Source organism: Pantherophis guttatus, chromosome 2 (assembly GCF_059756535.1).
Source record: "Pantherophis guttatus breed Tessera chromosome 2, ASM5975653v1, whole genome shotgun sequence".
In the NCBI taxonomy this organism is placed as follows: domain Eukaryota; kingdom Metazoa; phylum Chordata; class Lepidosauria; order Squamata; family Colubridae; genus Pantherophis; species Pantherophis guttatus.
The window spans coordinates 199,868,867-199,881,018 of record NC_142064.1 but is presented as its reverse complement, the minus strand read 5'-3'; the positions used below and the strand labels follow the sequence as shown (position 1 = coordinate 199,881,018).

The 12,152-nt window shown below is 39.8% G+C and overlaps 1 protein-coding gene across 5 annotated transcripts in view; it reads right to left on the bottom strand.

Moving 5' to 3' along the window:
• GRIA1 (glutamate ionotropic receptor AMPA type subunit 1) overlaps nt 1–6,506 on the bottom strand; it is a 233,421-nt gene extending 226,915 nt beyond the window's left edge. For all 5 annotated transcript variants that reach the window (XR_015732590.1, XM_087887521.1, XM_034401978.3 and 2 more), the window contains exons 1-2: nt 6,135–6,506; nt 4,083–4,220 (exon numbers count right to left, since the gene is read on the bottom strand). Coding sequence is in view for 4 of the 5 variants with exons in the window: in XM_087887521.1 (XP_087743647.1) it covers nt 4,083–4,220; nt 6,135–6,216 (220 nt within the window). In the remaining variant the exon portion in view is untranslated. The remainder of the gene's footprint in view (nt 1–4,082; nt 4,221–6,134) is intronic.
• Between the last annotated feature and the right edge of the window lie 5,646 nt (nt 6,507–12,152).

The window sequence follows — 12,152 nt, the reverse complement described above, 5'->3', positions numbered from 1 at the left end:
ACTTTTTTGCTCAGTCCCATTTTTCATATAAGATGCTTTTTCTATGGTCCATTTCATTTATCATTTGGCACAGTGGCCTTCTGTTATGACTGCCATATCTTGTTTGCTTAGGCATCATCTATGTAAAGACTGGCAAACTCTGAAATATAATTTCCCATGCCGAGTTCCTAATATTTCTAGACTTAAAAAAAAAAAACATGGTACACTCTCTCTCATCTATTTTCCCGTCAAATAAATCTTACTGCATCTTTGTTGTCTTCCTTCCTGTACATACTATACTGCTGGAAGTTATATTTTTGTGAGATAAATATGTAACATCTGAAAACACTAGCAATTTCAGACACAGAATAGCATATGACTTGTAATCGTCTTCTTTCAATATAAAAGAGAGATAAATGTCTGCAATCAATTATAATGGATGCCAGGCTCATTTACTATGAAGCAGTAGTCAGTGTTATTGCATAAATAGCTACGATTTATACGCACTTACTGTTATTGCTTTATTTCGCTAACAATGGTGGCATGGCAACTGTGCAATAATCTATCACTATTTCTGGTTCTGCCTACACACAATTGTTCTGCTGTATGTCATTCCCAATTCTGTTTGCGATTACTGAGTAACCCATGTTTGTTTGTTTGTTTATACACACACACACACACACACACACACACAGAGTTCTACCAGTTTACCAGCGATGGTGAAAATTCAGTTGAATTTGATTGGAATATATCAAAATCTATCCACTTCTTTACATTCTAAATATAGGAGAAAGATAAAAATGGAAGATTCTTCCATCTAGCAAAAAGTATTCAGTGCTAAGCTGTTAGGAACTTCGATTAGTGTGTTTATGATGCTGACACTTTTTCCCCTTTTCCCTTCTCATCATTTATCACTACCTGATAAGAAACACCTAACATGGTCCTCTCCAGTTTGGAATTAGTTGTGTTTATTGTAGGTGGTTCAGATCAACAAGAAATTAAAGTGGTTGTTTTTATGAAAATAATTGATAATACTCCATTTTTAAGCAAAATAGATTGTGAGAACTTGAGCTGTAAAAGATCTCAACATGTTAATATGGTATATTGCAATTTAACCCACCGCTATAGGTATAAAGGGTTTTCTTTTTTTTACTGTAATATTCTATGCAAAATAACTACATTTAGGCATAAAGCTCACACATCAAATACTTTCATAAAGCAAACTATAACTTAGCTTCATTCCACTTTGGAAAGACTAGAAAACTCTTTTTATTTTTGATTGTAGGTTATTGTGACAACTTTAAATTCTCAGGTCCTTATTTACAGTTTTCTGTGCTTTAGCAGTTAACTTCATGAAAGGATTCATGATTTGTGCAAGAACAAATCTTTGCATAATTCCTTTCAAAGCTTATCCTCCAAAATGGAGAATACCCACAACCGGAGGTCCAGGGAGCCCACAACCGGAGATCTAGGGAAAACTTTTTGGAAGCCAGAACTGAATGCATGATCCTCTTATTCCAGCTCAAATAAGGTTGTCCTCCACAACTGTTCTCCTAGACTTGTGAGCTTGGAAAATAATATATTTTGGATTTGCAGGAGAAAAGGCAAGTGGATAAAAGGTTAATAACTCTCTTCCCACACCACTATTGTGAGTGTCTTTTGCAAACGCTGGAAGGCCAGCCCCATAAGCACATTAATAATCTTAATAATCTTAATAATCCACAAATATAGAATCCCAGACTCATATTCGCCCTTATGCTCAATTTCATTTCAATTTTTGATACGGTAGAAGAATCAAACACTTTATGAATAGCCAAAACCAGCATTATAAAAACATCTGGAGATAAATAATGTCCACAAGAGCAACAACCAAAAAATAATAGTGACAGGAATACCAACAATTCTCGAATCAAGATATGTGAAACATTTCCATGACGACAATGCTTGGTTTCACCTGCCACAGTCACATTCTGAAATGAAACATTTGTCCAAAGAAACTAGAGTTTGTGTAAATACTGTCTAAAAGGAATTATGAGATTCCCTATTGTTGTCAACACTTATAGGAAATGAATCTATATGAGTACCAGGCAGATGAAGACCTTGTCTGATATGGTTTTAAAGCTGAATTGGTAAAGCCCAACTGTAGCCTTCATGTTTGTGAAAAGCAACAATTGTTGATAACCCACAGAGAGCAAAATGATGGAAGCTTTTAATTTAAGAGGGAAAAATGAGATCCAGTGCAACAGGGTGGTGCAGACTAAATTTCATGGGTCATCTAGGACAAAGTGGTCTACATAAAACTGAGCTCTAATATAAAGCTAGTCAGAATTATTGGTCCCTTAGATTGAGAGAGAAGAAAATTGTTTGCTTACAGTTTACCACTGGGACACAATCTCAGTTCTCTATTGATATCCTAGCCACAATTAGGGACCTGAAACATTAAGCTGAATTTACTATTATATATTAACCCCAATCCTTACAACTGATGATATATTAATCCCAACCCCTACAATACATCAATATTAATTAAATTCCAAAATTAAACAAGTGAATAAGTAGAGAGCTGTTTCATTTAACTCTGAGACACTTGTCTAATAATATATACAAATATATTGGTATATTAACTGCTTCAATCTTTTACCAGCTATTCCATTAACATTGTCCCATTAAAATACATCTAGTTTTCATGGCATTCATTTGACTTCCTTTATATGATAAATCACTTCCTTAATTTTCTTTATCCATTAATGTGTTAGAGCAGTGTCTATCCAAGGTCAACAGTTCTGGTTCATTTTCACTTTCATGTCACAGTTGTTTTTTCTATTTTACTCTCTATTTTAAATCTGATCTAAATCCACCACTTCAAAATAACTGTAACAACAACACACAAGAAGTTGCAAATAAATTACTTTCATCCACATAAGCAAACATTGTTCCCTATTAACAAAAGACTCATACAAAGAAATCTATAACCACTGCAAAATAGGAGGCTGGGGATTATTAATTCAACAGTCTAAACATCATACAAAAAAGACCGAGGACATTTGATTTCTAGACCACTGAAAGGATCAACAGGTAAACTCCAAAAGAAGATGAAAATGACCTCTTCAATTAAAATTTGAGTCTTTGATTCATGCAACACAGAACAGAGAAATAATTCAGAGAATCCTTATAGGATCTTATCAATTCTTTTTTTCTGAGAAGAAAAATATTATTAGATTATTTAATAAATTAGATTTTTATCCAACTTTTATTACTATATAAGTAACTCAAGGTGGTGAACACAGCACAATCTGATAGCCTTTAAACCCAAGTAGTAGAGATTTTAGATTTTTCATTGCCCTGACTGATAGTCACCTTTGCAGCATATCTGCAACAGTCTGTAAAGGTTAGTGGTTAAAGTGTTGGCCTAGAAATCAGGAGACTGTGAGTTCTAGTCCAGCCTTAGGCAAGTGTATGACTTTGGGCCAGTCCCTCTTGTTGTGGGGAAAAAAGGAGGAGGAAGTAGTGCTACTGTATATATGTTCGCCACCTTCGGTTATTTACTGTATAAAGTAATAAAGGCGAGATAAAAACATCTAATAAATAAATAAAATCTAAATAACACTGACTTCCATTTTACTGATACAGTAAAAAAAAATCCCTATAGTGATTAAAAAAAAAGCTTTAATAGTCCATTTTTAGTCTCAGAAATATTTAAACTGCTGAAAATCAAAGTATGTCTGCTTCAGTTATACCTATCATCAAGCTTTTATTAGTGGAAGAGTGCTTTTATATTCTTAGGTGACTGTTGGGTATTTTTAAAATATTGTATACCTATAAATAATACTTACATAATTTCACTTCTTGTCATTTTCACACATTTAGACAATTACAAATCAATAGCCATAAATTACATTGTAAGGGAGAACTGATGAAAACCAGTTGTAAAAATAAAAGAGAATAATTTTTGAAATAATTTTTAAAAAGGGAAGGGAAAAAGGACCTATCTTTTAAAAAAAAAATCCTTGCTAGGAGGTTTTAATGTAAAGATAAGCAGACAGGTAGGTGCGAAAGCAGTCAAGAGAGAGCAAAAGGTTGGCCAATAGCTAGCCTTTACTTACAGGTGTAGGTCATTTCAAAACTGTCACTAATATTCACAATATCAATCTGTGGAGCCAGCTTGGGGGGCTCTGTGAACTGAGATAATGCAAACATAAAGGCTGCATGTTCCTGGGATTGTTGAGTAGGAAATAATCCCCCTAAGGTAAAAAGAAGGGAAAAAATATAATAAAAAATGGACATTAAGTAAGAAATCGAACTTTAAGTGACAAAGGTATTCTACAACTGCAGCGATTACACTTAATGGGTATCAAAAGACTTTCTGTCAAAATTTATCCAAACACTTTGGCAGAAAGGAAGCCATGTTAGTCTCTTGTAGCTAAAGAACAAACAAACAATAAATAAAAATCATAGAATGGAGTCCCCCAAAACATTGGGAGGATGGGTTTTAATTAGGCATAAGCAATCTACTTGTCATCAATTTCAAAAGGTCCTTTTAAAATGTTATGAAGTCCATATCCAGCCTTGGGGAGTCTTGAATTTCGCTTTTGGTACAATATTCCATTTCATCCGATTATTACATAACCCCAAAGATACAAGATCCCCCAATTAGGTTTATAAACGAAGATCGAAGCTCAGGAAACCAGGATTTAACAATACTCTAAACCTTGAAACTAAGCCTTTTTGCAGCAAGGAATGGCCAATTCCCTCCCCCCCTCAACCAAGCCTGGATTTGCCCACGCTGAGCAGATGTTTCTTCAACAGGTTGTTGCTAAACTAAAAGAATAAACAAAAGACATATCTTGCTATCATTCCAGCAACTCCTGTTTTTGGACAGTGAGGGAGAAGAGAACAGGCCAAGGTTAAGAGAACCCACAATTAAGCCACGTTCTCCAAGAGATGCCCTATATAAGGGGATGTTACTTAGCCTAAGGAAGTAACAAAAAGACCACTCAAGCCCCTGGTCTCCCGAGGCCTGCTGTTCACTGAATCCCTGCTTATAGGAACAAGAGATTCGGGCTGTAAGCAATTATGAAGTGTCCCAATGGGTCCAAGCATTAGCCCAAATGTTTCGGTTCGGGCAATTGGCTTCGGGAATGCACTGTTTCGTAATCTGTTGGGCTCGAGTCTGTTAGATGGCCCAGCGTGAATGGCTGGCTGGAATAAAAACCAAACGACCGAAAAACGGCGATCGGTAGCGGGAACCGCAGGTGGAATTAAAGCTAAGAAGTCCGAAGCATCAAGTGTACCAAGTCCATCAGGGGCGGGGAGGAAGGAGGGGATACCGGAGAGGCTGCCTGGACAGGTTCAAGAGCGTGCAAAAAAAACCCGGATTTGTCTGCGCCCGGCGAAATAAATAGATCAACCAGAAGCCCACTTCGGCGTGGTTGCCAAGGAAGCCTGCTCATTTTTTTAAAGCTTCACCTTTTGTTTCCTTAGCCAGACGCGCAAGCAACGTGGGAGGCGCGATGCTCCCCCCCCCCCCAAAAAAAAAGCCTGGGGAATGGAGGGAAAACTGCCATAAAAGCGCTGGGGCAAGGCGCGAGGCAGAAAAGCCAGCCTGGCGCCGGATTTTGTCCGAGGGAGGGGACGGAGGGATGAGATCTCGAGTGGGCAGGCGAGGGAAAGCGACTGCAGGTCACTGCAACAGCTGCCTGGCGACGTTGCCCCGCTTTTGTTTAGCAGCCTCACAACAAAGAGCAACGCCAAACTCGACGTCCGGCGGCGGGTCGCCCACTCTAAGGACCCCAAAAAAACCTCTCCTCACCCCCCCCCCCCGGAGCGGGGGAAGAGATTGCGAAGTGATCTGCACCCGATTCTCGAAATACCGAGTCCCCACATGCAGGAGAGCATGAGAGCGAGAGCGAGAATAAAAAGAGGGGGCGCTTTCAGAAGCACTTAGAAGGCAGGGACCCTTCCCCTCCCCCCAAAGTCCAGTATGGGGGTCTCCTCCTCATCCTCTGAACGCGGTTATAGTACACGCAGTGGCCCCCTTCGCGAGCGAAGTCGAGGGGTGGGTTGTATCTCGCTCTCCCTCCCATTCTCGTAACACGCAGCAACATCGATTCCCCGCGGGAAGATGCCACCAAGATGCCATCGTTTTTCACACTCACCGATCTGGATGTTGCTGGGGAAATTGACCCCCAACGCTGCCCCTAGGAAACTGGTGCAGAAGAAGGCAAAAATGTGCTGCATATTCCCTTTTGCATTGGCGAGAGAGAAGCCCAGGTCCAAGCATAGATTTTTGGTGTTTCCCCCCCCTTCTGGTTTCTTCCTTCCTTCCTTTCTTCTTCCTTCCTTCTTTTTCTTCTCTCTTTTCCCCCCCTCTCTTTGGTTCCCTCTTTACCCTCCTATATTGCTGTGCCACTCTTTCTCTGGGAATCGAATGCTTCGGTTGCTCCCTTAACACCAACTGACAGCAGGTTTAACTGAGCTCTGAGAGAGAGAAATCCTTTCTTCATCCACAGTCCCCTTCCCCCCCTCCCTCCCTCCCTGCCTCCCTCCCGCAGAGGCATGCACATACAGCTACACTCTCTCACACACACAGAATACTCTTTTCCATCGAGCTCCTTTCCCTCCCCTTGCTCTACCTCGCCAGCAGAGAAACCAGAGTCTCCCCTGCCTGCCTTTTTTTTTTTAAAAAAGCAGCCTGCTTCCTTAGGATCTCCCCTTCCAAGGGGCAGTCTGACAGTCAATACACCCTCCAGTGCCAAGCGGAGTCTTTGGAGAGGTCCTGGAGAAACTGTAAGACTCCCCCTCACCCACCCACTTCCCACAGGCTGCTGGTCCCTAAGTGGCCAACTCCACCTGCACTTTGCTCCAGATCAAGAGGGAGCAACAGGGCTATCTCTTGGGACTCCTAGTGTTACCCACAAAAGGCCCACTTGATTAAGACAAGGCGGGCGGGTGCGTGACAGGCACAAATTGTTCCGAGAGGAATGAGGAGGCGGTGGGAGATTCATTGTTCAAAGAAGTCAGAAAGAGATGCTGAAGGAGAGAATATGCAACCCTTTCCTTTCCCTTCCCATTCTGACTGAGTTTGGTCTCTACCCCAATTTCCCCCCCTCTCTCTTCACATTTGGAGGTCTTCAACCCCTTCTTTATCTTTGTTTGTTTGGGACATGCTGGGGAAAAAAAAAAGTCCAGGCTCCCAGCTGATGGGAACACAAAGGCTAGGAGGATAAGCCAGCTAGCCTGAGGAATGAGGCAGGTGTGTGGGAGAGAGGGAAGGAATGAGAAGGAAGGTGTTGGTGCTATTGATGGGGAGGAGGTGAGAGTTATTCTTCCAGGATTGGCTCAAAGGTACAGACTGCATTTCACATGAAAGCTTTTCTTCCCGTACCTCCCTTTCTCTCCCCCCCCCTCTTTTCTGGGATTGTGAAACATTTATTCTGTAAAATGCAAATCTGCTCCGAAGGAGGAGGGCACAGTTCAATTGTAGTCATTTATTACTGGTGTACTACAGGAGCTCCCAGAAAGGGGTAAGCTCTCTCTCCAGCACTCTTTCTAGGAGATGACTAAGTGTAGCAGCTGAGTTGGCCATTCCATGGTGGGTGCCCTTCTCTCCATCGTGCTTTTGGACCTTGCGTTGACTGATTTTGTAAAATCATACCACCTTTCATAGCTTCAAATAACAGTTTAAGAAGATCAGAAGAAATGGAGTGCCTTCATTTTGTTCATGGTATGAAGCACAAAGTGTTTTGCAAGGGAAATCACCTGTTCCCTCTAGCCTAATGACTGCTTTTCATCTGATATAATAAAATGGGGACCACGTTGGCCTCCAAAAGAAGGGGAAGTGGGCTGAGGTGAAGATACATCTTCCTTTGCACCCCTCCTTCCCCCACCCTCTTTTTGGACAATAATCTTCCAGGGGAGATGGAAGCTGCTGTTTTTTTCAGAAGCTGGTTACAATGGAGTTCTTCTTAAGCGTTTTAATGAATTAAATTAAACTGATAGATAATGAATTAAATAACACAGTGCCATCAAATCAGTAATTCTTATTGGGCCCATTTTAATTTGAAATTAAAGATCATGTTTTTATGGCTTTTTGTTTTTACAGCTGTGCTTTGGATGGGGTTATATGTGTAAACCAGTGTTTGTCTATTTCAGCAACTTTTAAGACATGTAGACTTCAGCTCCCCACCATGCTGGCTGGCGAATTCTGGGAGCTGAAATCCACACATCTTAAAGTTGCTGAAGTTTGAGAAGGACTGGTGTAAACCACTGAGCATTGCCATTCTTAAAAAAAATAACAACAACTAGTAAATGTATGTATAAAGCAGGGTTATGAAATTGCCAGCCTCTTCAGCAATAATATTTCATGGAAATACGACCATTATTAGAAAGACCTTGGTACCCTTGAAAAACAGGGAGCCAGAATATGTTATGATGAGAAATGTTCCTTTGATGCCTTCAGGGACAGGAATGTTTCCTTTTCTTCATCTATTATCAGTATATTTGGGCAGCAAGCCTTAATGCTTAGTGTCATAACACAGTTTCAGATTAATTTGGGATTTTTATGATACAGATTCTAGATGTGTCCTCTCGTTTTTCATGCACTGGTATGAGTAAGTGCATGAGTGTCCTGAGTTATTTCATTATTCCGTATTTCAATAAAGTAGGCCAACACCCTGTAACAAAACCTCTCAGAAGAGAAAGAAACACTCCATCTGTCCTGCTTTGTTTTCTACATTTTGAATAGCAAACCATAGGACCAAGCCTATTGCCTACAAAATGAAGGATTACGCAAAAGAAAGGATTGTCTATGGAGATTCTCAGTCATCCAAGCCATGGTTGTCCCAAAGGTTCTTTTTTTCCAAGAGGCAACTGGACTTTCTGGGGGTTTTTTTGAAGACATTTCGCTTCTCATCCAAGAAGCTTCAGTCAGAGCTGAAGAATGGAGGAGAAGTGGAACATCTCCAAAGAAAAAAACAGAAAGTCTAGTTGCCTCTTGGGAAAAAAAAGAACCTTTGAGACAAAAGAAAGGACTGTATATATTTGATGACTTACCTAGTTTAGGAAAGTGAATGGGGTGATAAGACTTTGGCAGCCTCTGATTATGTTTTGACAGGGATCAATAAATGTAGATTTTAGCACAAACCATGTTTAAAATAAAGTATGTAACATATCTAGGGTTTCCTAAAGGTTGCCAAGCCTGATAAATGGCACTTCCCAGACATTCCCAAGGTAAGTTTCTGCTAATATCTATTGAGCAATAGGACTTTGTGAAAGTCTAGAAGATAGGAGTGTTTTCAGCACTTGCATACACATAAATAGAGATTTCCTTTTTAAATCCTTGCCTATGTATTTTGAAATCTGTGCCATAGTTGATTAGAGTCAGACCAAAAGACAAAAACAGTCAAAATATTGTGGATCGATTTCAAGTTACATCACAAAATCATTTCAGCATAAACCATTTAACATACATTATAAGAAACACGTTTTAATTCTCCATATAAGGAGCTGAACTCCTCACCTCCCTCCATTACTTGCATAAGAGCAACATTTTCTACAAGGCGTAGCATGAATGTCTATAGGGAGAGAACTCCTGCACCTACAAAACTATAAAACTCTGTGCTGGATTTTGGGTGGTGGTAGAGTTAGATAGTTGCTAGATATAGGTGGGCTGGAGATGAGTAGTGGTATTATGATGACTACCTTTTACCAGTCCATAGTAGAAAGCAGCCTCACTCAGTGCATTACAGTGTGGTGTGCTGGCTTGATAGCTGCGGATAGAAAAACATTACAGAGGGTGGTTAGCACAGCACAAAACATCATAGACAACATTGTTAGGGCTTGCTGCCTTAGAAGAGTGAGGAAAATCCTCAGGGAGGGCTCACACCCTGGTCAGCACTTCTTTATCCTCCTTCCATTGGGAAAGAGATATAGAAGTACAGGCAGCTGCACAAACAGGCTGAAGAACAGTTTTTATCCGTGGGCTGTCAGGCTCCTGAATGAAAAATAACTACAACAACATAGTACAATTGACTTGCGGAGCCAGCGCAACATGCAATAAGTCCACATGGTGCAATAGGATTGGGTGATTGTTAGCAGGATTCACTGGGATAGGGATTTTTTTTTTTGTCTTTCACTGTGAGTTGTATTGTGTTGGGGGGGTGCACGAAAGGAGGCTCAGTAGTACACATAGTACACATATTGTACTCTGACAATAAAGGTTTGAATTGAATTGAACTGTATCAGGAATGGGACTTCTTGGTTTTTTTGTTTTTTTTTTTAATTTGATTTATATGCCGCCCTTCTCCGGAGACTCAGGGTGGCTTACAATGCGTTAAGCAATAGGTTGACCATATATGGATTTCAATTCTACTTGTAACAACCAAACTTGTAACAACAGTGTATATGGTATATATACAGTAAGCTTTTGATTCTAGTAGTTGCCAGTATTTTGTGCAACAAATATTTACCTAGACAGACTATGTATACACAAGCATTCCAGTTTTCTACCTGTCAAAAATCTAGAGCAACCTATTCACTTTAAGGAGTAGATTCTAATAATTCTCTGTACCCTGGTTGTTATGCATCCAAACTCCAAGGGATGGGTACAGTTTGCATTTGATTGTCTCCCTGCCCCGTCTCCCCACTCCACCCCCCCCCGCTCTTTCCTGGTTCTTGTGCTGTGCAGCATGGCCAGGTTCTAATATTACAGCAGCAGCAACAGCAAGCAGTAATATAGTATAGTAGTCTATGTTTATTGGTACAGAAAATAGATCAGTCCTTGTGGCTGAACTTTAATTCCAGTAAAATTTCGAGCAATCAGTGGAAAAGCAAGTGAGGGGAACATAAAAGCTTACAAGTTAATATATAAAATAAAACAATACAAGTGGAAACATTTGTGGCACTATGTTTTCAGAAAAACATTTTCTGGCACTTTGTTAAAGTCCTTTATTTCTTATCCACAAATTTGAACATAAAATTATGTCACACATGTAGTTTTAAGTTTCTTTTTCCCATCCTATATTAAGATTATTGTCGTGTATACTTTATTAACCCCTAGGGAAGCATTTTTAAATTAGACTTTTCATGAGTTGATCAGTAATTCAGCTGTCAATACATTGCAATCAGGGCCTGTGCGACTAAGATATTCTGAGTGGCCCATAGTCATCCAGTGAGAGATAACCAAGAAGGGATTTAGACAGTGGCTCCCTTAGTCCAAGATACAACATCCTAGGAAATACATCACATGAGTTCTTGTGTGCAATCTAACATGTTACTATATAGCCCTCTTTGGACATTATTCTTCCAAGTATGGGAAGAATGCAAGCCTTACTTTCCCTTGATAATCTTTTTGTTCCCAATATTCTTTTGAATTTATGTAGAGGGTTCCTCTAGATTTAAGGCATCCAAAACTGAGGTTCTAAGGAGCTTCCCTCCACTACATACAGGTTGGAACCTGCCCAAAGATAATCCTAAGGATGGAGTTACCTCTCTTGATGCTCTACTTCATTCTCATTCCTAGTTTCATTTCCCCCCTTATACTAGCTGTCAGATCTGCCTCCATTATCAATATAGTATGGATAGGAAATGTATGGAAGGTATTTTAAAAATAGCTTCTACTCTCACAAGGAATGGTGGCAGAACATTAGGTGACAGTCAATCCCAGCCCTTAGATGTACGTTCTATTTTCTAAATTTACAAAGAGTTATCACATCAGAGGGTAACATCTTTCTGTTCTGCCAAAAGATTGCAAAAGTCACTTCATTTCTAATCCAAATTTTATAGAACGGTTTTTTTTTAATTTCTTCTTTTCTTCCCACAAATTAGATCATGCTGGAAAACAAGACAGAGTGAGGCAAAGCCTGAAATCTTGGCAGGCCTCATTCTAGGAATAATCAGAATCATTTGAGCCAAAAGCCATGTCATTCATTTTTTTTCCAGGGCACTGAAGTTTTTAATCTCTCTGACTTGCATTCGAACCATATTTTGTTAGCCCTCCTCTTTGATTTGCTGTCCATCAAAGTCTTTCTCAACATTATTGACCCATTGTGCTTTTTTTATTCCATTCTTTGCACACACATTTTTGAAATGTTCCACATTTTTTTCCTTATCAGAATTTGTAGATATTATTGTTTAATTCTAAACATGGTGTTTGTTTAAACCAAAATGCTTTCAGT